Below are 15,547 nucleotides of genomic sequence, written 5' to 3'. Positions count from 1 at the left end.
ACCCACTGAAAAAGACATGAACAGTCTATAATTTTAAGGGTAGGTTAATTTTAACATTGAGAGATAGAATATCCCAAAAAAAATCAAGAAAATCACATTGTATAAATTCGATAAAACTTTTTGCATTTTGCAGTGAGAAATAAGTATTTTATTATTCAATCTGTTTTATTAAGCATCAATTAAGCATTAATTATTAATCATTTTACATTTTGCAAATCAAGAAATAAGTATTTGATTCCCTACAAACCATTATGAGTTCTGGCTCCTACAGACCAGTTAGACGCTGCTAATCAACTCGTTACCTGCATTAAAGACAGCTGTCTTACATAGTCACCTGTATAAAAGACTCCTGTCCACAGACTCAATCAATCAGTCAGATTTTAACCTCTACAACATGGGCAAGACCAAAGAGCTTTCTAAGGATGTCAGGGACAAGATCATAGACCAGCACAAAGCTGGAATGGGCTACAAAACCATAAGTAAGAAGCTGGGTGAGAAGGAGACAACTGTTGGTGCAATAGTAGGAAAACGGAAGAAATACAAAATGATTGTCAATTGACATCGATCTGGGGCACCATGCAAAATCTCACCTCTTGGGGTATCCTTGATCATGAGGATGGTGAGAGATCAGCCTAAAACTACACGGGGGAACTTGTTAATGATCTCAAGGCAACTGGGACCACAGTCACCAAGAAAACCATTGGTAACACACTACGCCTTAAAGGTTTAAAATCCTGCAGTGCCCATAAGGGCCCCCTGCTCAAGAAGGCACATGTGCAGGCCCGTCTGAAGTTTGCCAATAAAAACCTGGATGATTCTGTGAGTTCTTGGGAGAAGGTGCTGTGGTCAGATGAGACAAAAATTGAGCTCTTTGGCATTAACTCAACGTGTTTGGAGGAAAAAGAAGGATGAGTTCAACCCTAAGAACATCGTCCCAACCGTGAAGCATGGTGGGGGAAACATTATACTTTAGGGGTGCTTTTCTGCAAAGGGGACATGACGACTGCACCATACTGAAGGGAAGATGGATGGGGTCATGTATCGCGAGATTTGGCCAACAACCTCCTTCCCTCAGCAAGAGCATTGAAGATGGGCTGTGGCTGGGTCTTCCAGCAAGACAATGACCCAAAACATACAGCCAAAGCAACAAGGGAGTGGCTCAAAAAGAAGCACATTAAGATCATGGAGTGGCCTAGCCAGTCTCCAGACCTTAATCCCATAGAAGGAGGGAGTTGAAGCTCCGAGTTGCCAAGCGACAGCCTCAAAATCTTAATGATTTAGAGATGATCTGCATAGTGGAGTGGACCAAAATTCCTCCTGACATGTGCGCAACCCTCATCATCAACTACTAACAACTTCTGACAGCTGTGCTTGCCAACAAGGGTTTTGCCACCAAGTATTAAGTGTTGTTTGCCAGAGGAATCAAATACTTATTTCTCACTGGAAAATGCAAAAAAATGTATGTAATTTATACAATGTGATTTTCTTGATTTTTGTTTTGGATATTCTATCTCTCAATGTTAAAATTAACCTACCCTTAAAATTATAGACTGTTCATGTCTTTGTCAGTGGGCAATCTTACAAAAACAGCAAGGGATCAAATACTTATTTCCCCCACTGTATATATATCTGATCGGTGGGAGTGTAACACCCTGCACCCCTGCCAAATAGCTGTTACCGGTGCTGGATGAACGTTCTCAGATGCACAGCAGCTCCGTTATTCCTATAGTGGCCACGGCTGGGTACTGCAGATTCCCCCCTTATTCAATTGAAATGAGTAGGGGGTGGATCTGCAGTACCCGGCCGTGGCCACTATAGCTTTGACGGAGCAGCTGTGATCCGGCAGTCCATCGGGGGTCCCGGGTGTCACAACCCCACCATTCATATATTGATGGCCGATCCTAAAAATAGGCCATCAATAAAAAAGTAGTAGCCAGACCCTTTTTTACCCGCTGTACAGTTAGTTTTGTTAACGTTCGCATGAAACACAGGGCTCGATCAGTAAGCAGATTGTCAAGTACTTATAATACTGTGCAATAGAAATGAATGTTGTTGCAATATTGGGTAGAGTTTATCTTGGACCTTGAAGTTTCCACCTATTCATGCTCATTGCTACTTATGTTCTCGAGATGGAAACCCACCAGCTCTTCCTTTCCCGGGCGACTCGCATCCTCTGCTTCAAATACTTTGCAGATATCCCACCGTTTCGGCAGTAGTGATTTTCTAAATAAGAATTCTGAGATGTAAGATACAAGAATCTGTGTAGTTAAAGCCACCAGCATGGTGAAAGTCTTGAAAGGGAAGAGTTGGACGTAGGCTCCATTGATAAGTGTACACCAGGGATAGTGGATGATGGGTGGAATGTTTATGGAGTTCACACCTCCCAGTATTCTCAATACGAACCCCAGGAGGAAACCGGACGCTGAACCATAAGTGTTAGTTCTTGGGACAAAGAGAACACAACACAATTGAGGGAAAACCAAAGCATAGATCATCTCCCCACACATGAACCATAGGTCGTAGATGGAGTTAGACAAGAAAGCCAACCCAGCTGCTGTACTTCCCAACACAATGGTGGAAATCCTCATGGCCACCATCACTTCTGTTTGTGAGGCCTGCAAATAATAAATACATTAGGAAGGGTAACATTTTTTCAAGAAGTTTGCCAGAAAATATACACAGGAGTGAAAGAGATTCATAGTAATAATCATCAGCGTGAAGACAATGCCCCTACAGCCATGGGACCTGTAAAGGAAGAAAGCAGGTGGCTCTTCAAAAACATGGGACATGTAAAATTCTTTACTGCCCTTGGGGTAGTGTGATGGAAACTAAATTAAACAGACATCCCTCTTACTTTAGGTCTATTAAAGGGGTATTTTAAAGTAGTCTACTGAGCAGCTCAGAGCTATTGCAGTCTCCTTACAGTCTCCTCAGAGCAGTAGTATTAGTAGAACTACAAAGCTTAGCACAAGTGCTAACACATTCAGCTATCAGTGGTTAGTTCTAAAGTCTACACTATTATCACAGTATTTACACATAGATAACAGGGCATTTGAACAAGAACATGGTTCAGGAAAGTGAGAGCCATGATTAGGAGAGCTGCTCTGGGAGAAGCTAATGCTGTGGGGCTGGTGAATTTGCAAGATTTATAACAGCAGCGTGTCAGGAGCTTTGATGGAGGGGCAAGGGAGGTGAGCACATTACTGCGTTATAGAAATCAATGGGCTGGAAAGAGGAGGTTGAGATTTTAGGTGCTAACCTCCCTCCTGGAATGTAGCTACTGTGCACAATTAGGGTATGTGCATACGGTCAGGAGCCGCCTGCGGCCCCGACAGTGCGGAATAGCCGCGTGGCTTCCGCTCATTATGCAAATGAGCGGCGCCATTTATTTAATTTTTTCACATGCGGACTTTCCTCAGAGGTTAGTCTATGGGGAAAGTCCACATGCGGACCCACAAGAGAAATTGACATGCTGCGGGTCTGAAAGATGCGCAGCTTGTAAGTTTCCGTGGGTGATCTGCAGGTGCACAGAGACGCATAGTGGACATGGGATTTCTAGAAATCCCATCCACTCTGCTGTAACATTTAGCCGCTGCGGTTTTGACGCTGCATAAACACACAGCGTCAAACCCACAGCAGCTCCTGAACATGTGTACATACCCTTAGCTAGAGTCTGGGCAGCAACAGGAGGCTGAGTTCCTTGGAAACCAGCTGTACAAAATGCGAAATAAAAGCTATCATTGTAAGAGAATGACCATAGATAGAAAGGGCAAGTCAATTACAAATTTGCTTGTTTTCAATGATTTCAATTAAAGCAATTTAATATCTTGAGACTATCCCTTTAAGGCTGCCTGGATTACCCTAATCAGTGGTGGTCAATTTAAGGGGCCGGTTCTATCTTTCTTGCTCATGGAGGTAGAATTTAAATGGTGTCCCTCCCTGCATTGCTATAGAAACCTGCAATAAATTCTTTATTTTTAATAAAAGGAAGTGATTAGAATTTTTAGATTAAAAAAAATAAATAAAAATTATTAACAACTTTTTGAAACAATTTTGTTAGTCTTCTCAGAGGCCATCTTATTACAATAGTATTGCAGTATATAAGATTAATCTCGGTCTCTTGTGAAGCCCAGCCTGTGGATGACCTTCACAGGAGAGCCAAAATGGCAGCGGTTGGGGCCTTCAGCAGACCCCTGATTCCGGCCACAGCCCATTGGTGCCTTTCAATCGCATCGCGGGGAACCAATGGGAGGCAGTGTGCACTGGTAATCACCCCACTTAAATGCCAATGTCAGAAATTGACAACTGTGATATTTTGTAAGAGCTCAAAATTGGGCCAATAGGTTTAAGCTGAAACTGGAAGTGGTAGCTATTTTCACCTAATATTTTATTATTTTACATCAAATTTTGTTGCAGATTTCTATAGAAAAAAAGTGAAATCTACTCCGAAAATAAATATCAATCTATAGCAATCATGTTAAAAATCCAGACAATTCTGCACTTAGCCTTATAATACTATATGTCACTGCAAGATGGTCCTCCTCATATCATGATACTTGCCCAATAATACTGAGCCCTGCCCTCACTAATAGACTCTAAGCAAATGGTCACTGCCTCTACAGAGTCAGCCCACTCCCCCCTCTACTGGTGTAGTCATTCTCATTATCTGAATGGTCGCAGAGTATTCTATCTCCACCGACTTTCAAGCAGGATGCGTAGAAGGGTACAAAGAGACTTATAAATACTTATAAATTTGTGTGCTGGTGACAATAAAACCATTGAGGAAATGCTCGTGAAAAATTACCATTTTACGGAGAATCCTTTTATAGATATTGTATCCGAACATGGAGCTAGATGACAAGAGAGCAGAGTCCGCCGATGACATGACAGCTGCTGCCACCGCTCCTAAACCTGCCACGGACACATAGAGAGGACACAGGTCCTGCAGGACAATCGGTAGGATCATACTAGCTTCTCCTCTAACATACGGTGAGGGCAATCCATAGCTTGTCTGGTTCCAATCTACGTAATAGAAAAAAAAGGTTAACTGGTGAATAACGTCCTATAGACATTTGTTTGGCCAATCATCCGCCCTAGTAAAAAGGGTCTCAAGCCTCTTGGGTGACCACCACGGCAGCCATAGACCAATCAACTGTTGTGAAGGCCAGAGTAGCGCTAAACAATGATGTTATCATTAGTATTTACCGGTAGAAGCCGCTACAGCACCAATTAATACCGATGGGATCGCCAGTACCACACATCCCACGGCACCAAGAGCGGACATTACTTTTGCTTGGGTTGTAGTAGAAGCGGATAAGACCCTCTGGAAATATATCTGCCATGTAATACTACCAAGGCTCTAAAAAAAGAAAACGTACACATGAATATATCCATCACAATTAAGATTTAGCTAGTTTAACTTAAAGGGGACGTCCACTACTAGGACAAACTCTTTTCATTCTGAAGATTTGCCCCCGTGAAAATAAAAACACTTATACTCACCCCCTGTGCCGGCGTTGTTCCAGCGGTGTCGGCATTCGCGTTCCCAGGGCTCATGTGAGGATGTTATGTCACACGAGCCCTGCAACCATCAGCGCTGGCGTCACTGTCCCCGCCTTCAGACGTATAAGTAATCAAGTGGAAGTGAAAGCTGCTCTCTGACGTCCGCTTGATTACTTACAGTGGCATGTAAAAGTTTGGGCACCTCTGGTCAAAATTACTGTTATTTTGAATAGTTAAGCAAGTTGAAGACTAAATGATCTCTAAATGATCTCTACATTTCCTTTGTATTTTAGGCAAAAAAAAATTATTGTCATTTTTTACATTTTAAAAATTACAAAAAGGAAAATGGGCCAATGCAAAAGTTTGGGCACCCTTGGAGATTTGTGCGCACAGATAACTTTGACCAAGGTTTCAGAGCTTAATTAGTGTGTTAGGGTTATGGCTTATTCACTATCAATGTTAGGAAAGGCCAGGTGATGCAAATTCCCCAGCTTTCTAAAAACCCAGTCTCCTCTATACTTATGCCAGAAAACAGCAGCCATGGGTTCTTCTAAGCAGCTGCCTAGCACTCTGAAAATGAAAATGGTGGAGGCCCACAAAGAGGAGAAAGCTACAAGAAGATAGCAAAGCCTTTTCAAGTTGCCCTTTCCTCAGTTCGAAAGGTAATTAAGAAATGTCAAATATCAGGAACAGTGGAGGTTAAGAGAAGGTCTGGAAGACCAAGCAAAATTTCAGTGAGAGCTGCTCGTAGGATTGCTAGAGAGGCAAATCAGAACCCCCGCTTGACTACAAAAGACCTTCAGAAAGATTTAGCCGACTCTGCAGCTGTGGTACATTGTTCTAATGTTTAGTGACACCTGCAAAAATATGGTCTTCATGGAAGAGTCATCACAAGAAAACCTCTCCTGCATCCTCACCATAAAATTCAGCGTCAGAAGTCTGCAAAAGAACATCTAAACAAGCCGGATACATTTTGGAAACAAGTCTTTTGTACCAATGAGGTTAACATAGAACTCTTTGGCCACAATGATCAAAGGTATGAGCGGAGAAAAAAGGGTAGAAAATTTCAGGAAAAAAACATCTTGCCAACAATTAAGCATGGGGGTGGATCAATCATGCTTTGGGGTTGTATTGCAGCCAATGGCACAGAGAACATTTCACGGGTAGAGGGAAGAAAGGATTCAATGAAATTTCAACAAATTCTTGATGCAAACATAACACGATTTGTAAAAAAGCTGAAGTTGCAAAGAGGATGGCTTCTACAAATGGATAATGATCCTAAACACACGTCAAAATCCACAATCGACTACCTCAAAAGGCGCAAGCTGAAGGTTTTACAATGGTCCTCACAGTACCCTGATCATTGAAAATCTGTGGCTAGACTTCAAAATAGCAGTGCATGCAAGACGACCCAGGAATCTCACAGAACTGGAAGAATTTTCCAAGCAAGAATGGATGAAAATCCCTCAAACAAGAATTGAAAGACTCTTGTCTGGCTACATAAAGCGTTTACAAGTTGTGATACTTTCAAAAGGGGGCGCTACTAGGTACTAACCATGCAAGGTGCACAAACTTTTGCATCGACCCATTTTCCTTTTTGTAATTTTTAAAATGTAAAAAATGAAAATACAGTATGTATATATACAGTACAGACCAAAAGTTTGGACACACCTTCTCATTCAAAAGATTTTTCTGTATTTTCATGACTTTGAAAATTGTACATTCACACTGAAGGCATCAAAACTATGAATTACCACATGTGGAATTATATACTTAACAAAAAAGTGTGAAACAACTGAAAATATGTCTTATATTCTAGGTTCTTCAAAGTAGCCACCTTTTGCTTTGATGACTGCTTTGCACACTCTTGGCATTCTCTTGATGAGCTTCAAGAAGTAGTCACCGGAAATGGTTTTCACTTCACAGGTGTGCCCTGTCAGGTTTAATAAGTGGGATTTTTTGCCTTATAAATGGGGTTGGGACCATCAGTTGTGTTGTGCAGAAGTCAGGTGGATACACAGCTGATAGTCCTACTGAATAGACTGTTAGAATTTGTATTATGGCAAGAAAAAAACAGCTAAGTAAAGAAAAACGAGTGGCCATCACTACTTTAAGAAATGAAGGTCAGTCAGTCCGAAAAATTGTGCAAATTTTGAATGTGTCCCCAAGTGCAGTTGCAAAAACCATCAAGCGCTACAAAGAAACTGGCTCACATGAGGACCACCCCAGGAAAGGAAGACCAAGGGTCACCTCTGCTTCTGAGGATAAGTTTATCCGAGTCACCAGCCTCAGAAATCGCAGGTTAACAGCAGCTCAGATTAGAGACCAGGTCAATGCCACACAGAGTTCTAGCAGCAGACACATCTCTACAACAACTGTTAAGAGGAGACTTTGTGCAGCAGGCCTTCATGGTAAAATAGTTGCTAGGAAACCACTGCTAAGGACAGGCAACAAGCAGAAGAGACTTGTTTGGGCTAAAGAACACAAGGAATGGACATTAGACCAGTGGAAATCTGTGCTTTGGTCTGATGAGTCCAAATTTGAGATCATTGGTTCCAACCACCGTGTCTTTGTGTGACGCAGAAAAGGTGAACGGATGGACTCTACATGCCTGGTTCCCACCGTTAAGTATGGAGGAGGAGATGTGATGGTGTGGGGGTGCTTTGCTGGTGACACTGTTGGGGATTTATTCAAAATTGAAGGCATACTGAACCAGCATGGCTACCACAGCATCTTGCAGCGGCATGCTATTCCATCCGGTTTGCGTTTAGTTGGACCATCATTTATTTTTCAAAAGGACAATGACCCCAAATACACCTCCAGGCTGTGTAAGGGCTATTTGACCAAGAAGGAGAGTGATGGGGTGCTACGCCAGATGACCTGGCCTCCACAGTCACCAGACCTGAACCCAGTCAAGATGGTTTGGGGTGAGCTGGACCGCAGAGTGAAGGCAAAAGGGCCAACAAGTGCTAAGCCTCTCTGGTAACTCCTTCAAGATTGTTGGAAGACCATTTCCGGTGACTACCTCTTGAAGCTCATCAAGAGAATGCCAAGAGTGTGCAAAGCAGTCATCAAAGCAAAAGGTGGCTACTTTGAAGAACCTAGAATATAAGACATATTTTCAATTGTTTCACACTTTATTGTTAAGTATATAATTCCACATGTGTTAATTCATAGTTTTGATGCATTCAGTGTGAATGTACAATTTTCAAAGTCATGAAAATACAGAAAAATCTTTAAATGAGAAGGTGTGTCCAAACTTTTTGTCTGTACTGTATATATATATATATTTGTCTAAAATACAAAGGAAATGTGTCACCTTTAACTGTAGGCCTTTTAGAGATCATTTAATCTTTCTTAACTGTTCACAATAACAGTATTTTGAACGGGGTGCCCAAACTTTTACATGCCACTGTACAAATAACAGTCAGTGACTACTAATGTACCAGCAACTGAGTCTCAGAGAGTGCATGTAATAGTGTTCTAAAAGTTGCACATTGCAGTGCAAAATTATTAATAAATAACTCATCCATAGGGTGTGCATATAACAGTGCCCAATACAGTCCAAATTAAGCAGCAAAGTATGCACATAGGTAGTGTGTAAAACAGAACCATAGAAGGTGCATAAAATATTGCCAAACAATATCTAAATAACAATGTGACTGACCTCACATAATAATGACCTATCCTGAGGACGAGTCATCAATATTTAAATACTGTAATACCACTTTAAAGGGAATCTGTCAGTGGGTTTTTGCTATAGAATCTGAGAGCAGCATGATGTAGGTGCAGAGCCCCTGACGCCAGCAATGTGTGACTTACTGGACTGCTTGGTGCAGTTTGGATAGAATCCCTATTTTCACTGATTTTCTCTCTGGTCTTGATGAAGAGGCGTGGTCAAATGCTCCTGATTCATGAAGAGGCGTCACACCAGAAAAATATTACTCCAGTCTGGGACTGGAGTGAGATTTCTGGTGTAAGGAACGAGACAGCCTGTCATAAATTCAACAAACTGTGTTGTGAAGCCACCACCATGCCCCTGTCCCACCCATTTTGACAGAGCTGGAAAAAACTGCTGTGAAAACTGCAAAATTTTGGCGCAACTCCAAGTTATGTCAAAATGTTGCAACTTTTCAAAGCTTTTACGCTGTTTTTTTAGTGAGAAAGCTTGATGAATTGGGGCCTATTTATATTGAAACTACAGCAAGTTGCTTAGCAAGTGACACATCCTTGGATTTAGACTCTCTGGCCCCTAAATTATGTTGCTCTTAGACGAAATAGCAAAAACCTGCTGATAGATTCCCTTTTTCTTTAAAAAAGTAATATATTACAAATGTTTTCATTATTACCATGCACACCAAAGGGTAGTGTTAAGAATTTTATAAAATGAATCTTACCAGATACAAAATATCATCTATCCATATTCCGATATATTGTATATCAATTTTTCCAAGCCACGGATCCTGAAAAAAGCTGTGGACAGCTGTTTCTGTAATACTCTTAGTAGCAGAGTTCAGAAGTGCAAATGGTATACAGATCCACTGCAGATGGGAACATACAGAGCTTATAGTTAATGCAAACCAATGGACAAAATTATACAGTAACTACTTTGAAAGGACTTTCATACTCCCCCATCTGTAAGAATATAACTATTATAATACTGCTCCTATGTACAAGAATATAACTACTATAATACCGCCGCTATGTACAAGAATATAACTACTATAATACTGCCCCCTGTGTACAAGAATATACCTACTATAATACTGCCCCTATATACAAGAATATAACTACTATAATACTGCTCCTATGTGCAAGAATATAACTACTATAATACTGCTCCTATGTATAAGAATATAACTACTATAATACTATCCCTATATACAGGAATATAACTACTATAATATTGCCCCCTAGGTATAAGAATATAACTACTATAATACTGTCCCTATGTACAATAATATAACTACTATAATACTGCTCCTATGTACAAGAATATAACTACTATAATACTGCCCATATGTACAGGAATATAACTACTATAATACTGCCCCTATGTACAGGAATATAAGTACTATATTGCTGCCCCCTATGTACAAGAATATATTAACTATAATACTGCTTTTATGTACAAGAATATAATTACTATAATACTGCCCCCTATGTACAATAATATAACTACTATAATACTGCCCTCTATGTACAAGAATATAACTACTATAATACTGTCCCTATATACAATAATATAACTACTATAATACTGCTTTTATGTACAAGAATATATTTACTATAATACTGCTTTTATGTACAATAATATAATTACTATAATACTGCCCCCTATGTGCAAGAATATAACTACTATAATACTGCTCCTATGCACGGGAATATAACTACTATAATACTGCCCCTATATACAAGACTATAACTGCTATAATACAGCCCCTATGTACAAGAATATAACTGCTATATTACTGCCCCCTATGTACAAGAATATAACTACTATAATACTGCTCATATGTACAAGAATATAACTACTATAATACTGCCCCCTATGTACAAGAATATAACTACTATAATACTGCTCCTATGTACAAGAATATAACAACTATAATACTGCTCCTATGTACAAGAATATAACTACTATAATACTGCTCCTATGTACAAGAATATAACTACTATAATACTGCCCCCTATGTACAAGAATATAACTACTATAATACTGCTCCTATGTACAAGAATATAACTACTATAATACTGCTCCTATGTACAATAATATAACTACTATAATACTGCCCCCTATGACAAGAATATAACTACTATAATACTGCCCCTATGTACAAGAATATAACTACTATAATACTGCTCCTATGTACAATAATATAACTACTATAATACTGCCCCTATATACAAGACTATAACTGCTATAATACTGCCCCTATGTACAAGAATAGAACTAATGTAATACTGCTCCTATGTACAAGAATTGAAAAAAAGATTTCCAGAGAAATATAAGTCCTTTTCTATTGTTAAAACTTCACATTTATTCTTAAGTTAAAAAGGTGCATATGTCGCGCCCCCAGGGGCCTTACTGTTTGGGGACAGTATATATATCAAGGTGGCTGGCCCAGGGCGGACAGTGCACAAAAGGGGTGTAGCGATTACTACTAAAAGTTCAGAGAAATTCGTGACGCCACCTGTGGTGTCTGGTGAAGGTCACCAGCGCTGCAGCAGTCCTCTGAGGCAGGTGACAAGGCAGCTAAGGATGGTACAGCTCCCCACAGGTGGAGCGGGCCTCAGGGCAGTGTAGATAGATAGATGGTGGAATGGTGTGCTGGATGTTGTAGTGCAGTGAGGATCGGTGATGCCGGTGAAGAAACAGACAGAGACTGTTCGATGCAGTCTTCCAAGGTTTTACTTAGAGTTCTTAGGCAATTCACAAATGCACTTAGCAGGTGAAGGCCTCCCTCGTCGCGCTGCGTTCACCGGGCAGGGGTTCAGTCCTTTCTCAGCGAATTTAGGAGTGCCTGGTGGAACCCCACTTTCATATGTACCTATCTTGACCTTTTCCACACTCGGTCCTTCTCACAGTGGTCCTACGCTGCTCACTCTCATTCCCGCTCGGGTATGCTGAAGTCCTACCTGTACGTCGGATCCGGGACCAACCTGACCCCCTGGGGTTTTGAGTGTAGCAACCGATCCCTCCTGATCACCTGGCAGGAGCGGGGCCGTCCTGCACGCGTCGTACCCCCCTGGGATCCTTTAAGTAGAATGGAGCCTGCTCCCTGCTCCCCTCCGGGGCCTCTATCCTGGGCCCTAACTTGTGGAGCAGAGCTCTGACTGAGCCTCTGCTCCCGGACTGTTACTTTGAACAGCTCTCACTAGAACTGTCCACTGTACTGGACCTAATATGGCTTCCTATTATATACTTACTGTATATGTGCTCCGTGTATCTGTTTCCTCCACCCACACCCACTATTGGTTCCCCCTACCTTTGGGTTCCCCCCTACACCAGCCAGGGCCAGGGCTCAGCAGAAAACTACATTGCATCTTGCCCCTCCTGCTGGCCTGGAGCAGTGTTGTGTTGGATGTTGGTGGTTGGGGTTCCGTGCAGCACTCCCTCCTTACCTGAGAGAAGGGAGACACCACACCTCGGGGTGAGGTGCAGTATCTCTGTGGCGACTGAACCCTCAGGGGCGCCACACATACAGTACATAACACAGGTCACGGATATGAGCAGGACCAACATGTTTTGGCAGTCACGCCTGCTGAAACATGTTTCTGAGAGGGGTTAATTGACCATTTTTAATGGGCTAGGTTTTATGTAAACAGCTGTAGAGTGGGTGGGAGCCTGTTCACCATATCTCCACCCTAGGGTGGGGTCTAGTGTATAAATAGCCAGCCTTTTGAGTCAGTAGGTGTTCAGTGGGTCTGGGGGTGACACCTCCAGAGAAGTGTTCTGTTAAACTGTGCTGAACCCAGTTGTATCCTGAGCGGCCGGATCCCCATAGGTATAAGGACTGTGCTATGCATTTTTCTTTCACTTTCCCGTTATGCCAGAAAGGCCGTGTTCAGTATGCCTTCAATTTTGAATAAATCCCCAACAGTGTCACCAGCAAAGCACCCCCACACCATTAAACCTCCTCCTCCATGCTTCATGGTGGGAACCAGGCATGTAGAGTCCATCCGTTCACCTTTTCTGCGTCGCACAAAGACACGGTGGTTGGAACCAAAGATCTCAAATTTGGACTCATCAGACCAAAGCACAGATTTCCACTGGTCTAATGTCCATTCCTTGTGTTTTTTAGCCCAAACAAGTCTCTTCTGCTTGTTGCCTGTCCTTAGCAGTGGTTTTCTAGCAGCTATTTTACCATGAAGGCCTGCTGCATAAAGTCTCCTCTTAACAGTTGTTGTACAGATGTGTCTGCTACTAGAACTCTGTGTGGCATTGACCTGGTCTCTAATCTGAGCTGCTGTTAACCTGCGATTTCTGAGGCTGGTGACTCGGATAAACTTATCCTCAGAAGCAGAGGTGACTCTTGGTCTTCCTTCCCTGGGGCAGTCCTCATGTGAGCCAGTTTCTTTGTAGCGCTTGATGGTTTTTGCAACTGCACTTGGGGACACTTTCAAAGTTTGCCCAATTTTTCGGACTGACTGACCTTCATTTCTTAAAGTAATGATGGCCACTCGTTTTTCTTTACTTAGCTGCTTTTTTCTTGCCATAATACATATTCTAACAGTCTATTCAGTAGGACTATCAGCTGTGTATCCACCAGACTTCTGCACAACACAACTGATGGTCCCAACCCCATTTATAAGGCAAGAAATCCCACTTATTAAACCTGACAGGGCACACCTGTGAAGTGAAAACCATTTCCGGTGACTACCTCTTGAAGCTCATCAAGAGAATGCCAAGAGTGTGCAAAGCAGTCATCAAAGCAAAAGGTGGCTACTTTGAAGAACCTAGAATATAAGACATATTTTCAGTGGATTCACACCTTTTTGTTAAGTATATAATTCCACATGTGTTAATTCAAAGTTTTGATGCCTTCAGTGTGAATGTACAATTTTCATAGTCATGAAAATACAGAAAAATCTTTAAATGAGAAGGTGTGTCCAAACTTTTGGTCTGTACTGTATATATTCTGTATGTATATTGTAATTTTTTACATTTTAAAATTTACAAAAAGGAAAATGAACCAATGCAAAAATTTGGGCAGCCTTGGAGATTTGTGTGCCCAGATAACTTTGACTAAGGTTTCAGAGCTTAATTAGCCTGTTATAGGTTATGGCTTGTTCATTACCATCATTAGGAAAGGCCAGGTAATGCACATTTCCCAGCTTTATAAAAACCCAGCCTCCTCTAACCTTGTGCCAGAAAACTGCAGCCATGGGTTCTTCTAAACAGCTGCCTAGCACTCTGAAAATGGTGGAGGCCCACAAAGCAGGAGAAGGCTATTAGAAGATAGCAAAGCGTTTTTTTCAATTTGCCCTTTCTTCAGTTTGAAATGTAATTGAGGAATAGCAGTTAACAGGAACAATAGAGATCAATATAAATTCTGGAAGACCAAGCAAAATTCAGTGAGAGCTGCTCATAGGATTGCTAGAGGGGCAAATCAGAACCCCTGCTTAACTGCTAAAGACCTTCAGAAAGATTTTGCAGACTCTGTAGTTGTGGTACATTGTTCTACTGTTTAGAGACATCTGCACAAATATGTGCTCCATGAAAGAGTCATCAGAAGGAAACCTCTACTGCGTCCTCACCATAAAATTCAGCATCAGAAGTATGAAAAAGAACATCTAAACAAACCTGATGCATCTTAGAAACAAGTCCTGTGGACCGATGAGATTAAAATAGAACTCTTTGGCAAAAATGATGGTATGTGTGGAGAAAAAAGGGCACAGAATTTTAGGAAAAGAACATCTCACATCATACTTTGGGGTTGTGTTGCAGCCAATGTCATGGGGAACATTTCACGGATAGAGGGAAGAATGCCAAAACTTTTGGATCGGCCCATTTTCTTTTTTGTAATTTTTAAGATGTAAAAAATGACAATATATATTTATAATATATATTTTTTGCATAAAATACAAACAAATGTGTCATCTTTAACTTTAGCACTTTTAGAGATCATTTCATCTTCAACTTGCTTAACTATTCACAATAACAGTAATTTTGAATAGGGGTGCCCAGACATTTGCATGCCACTGTAATGCTGCCCCACTTTGTATTCAGCCAGCAATGAACAAAACAATAAAATTTCTACTTACCAATCCAAGTACCATAAAAACAAGCTGTATGACATCAGTGTAAGCCACAGAGTAGAAACCACCAAACAATGTATAAGTAATGACGGTACAAGCTGATATCAGGATTGACAGGTAATTGCGAATATCCAATATGACACTGACTGCAGAAGCTGTAATAGAGAAGTACCACATAGTATAACATTATTATGGTTATAGTAATAACCACTAACTGGAACGTCTGCTTCTAGTCATGTCTTGTGAAATCAGGTGAGAAGCTTTTGTCAACAAGTTCTTCAAC

General features: G+C 41.2%; 1 protein-coding gene across 2 annotated transcripts in view; it reads right to left on the bottom strand.

Moving 5' to 3' along the window:
• Positions 1–1,542: 1,542 nt before the first annotated feature.
• LOC141193906 (high affinity choline transporter 1-like) overlaps positions 1,543–15,547 on the bottom strand; it is a 30,171-nt gene continuing 16,166 nt past the window's right edge. The window contains exons 4-8 of one of the 2 annotated variants that reach the window (XM_073662182.1): positions 15,271–15,421; positions 9,900–10,043; positions 5,206–5,359; positions 4,805–5,022; positions 1,543–2,615 (exon numbers count right to left, since the gene is read on the bottom strand). In XM_073662182.1, coding sequence (XP_073518283.1) covers positions 2,097–2,615; positions 4,805–5,022; positions 5,206–5,359; positions 9,900–10,043; positions 15,271–15,421 — 1,186 coding nt within the window. In that variant the 3' untranslated portion in view covers positions 1,543–2,096. The remainder of the gene's footprint in view (positions 2,616–4,804; positions 5,023–5,205; positions 5,360–9,899; positions 10,044–15,270; positions 15,422–15,547) is intronic. The other variant, XM_073662183.1, reaches the window with a different exon arrangement.

The sequence above is a fragment of the Phyllobates terribilis genome, unplaced genomic scaffold, assembly GCF_046119375.1.
Source record: "Phyllobates terribilis strain yellow unplaced genomic scaffold, ASM4611937v1 Scaffold_2__4_contigs__length_985480577, whole genome shotgun sequence".
In the NCBI taxonomy this organism is placed as follows: domain Eukaryota; kingdom Metazoa; phylum Chordata; class Amphibia; order Anura; family Dendrobatidae; genus Phyllobates; species Phyllobates terribilis.
Note: the sequence above shows the minus strand (reverse complement) of the source record. Positions and strands in the feature narration are given on the sequence as shown.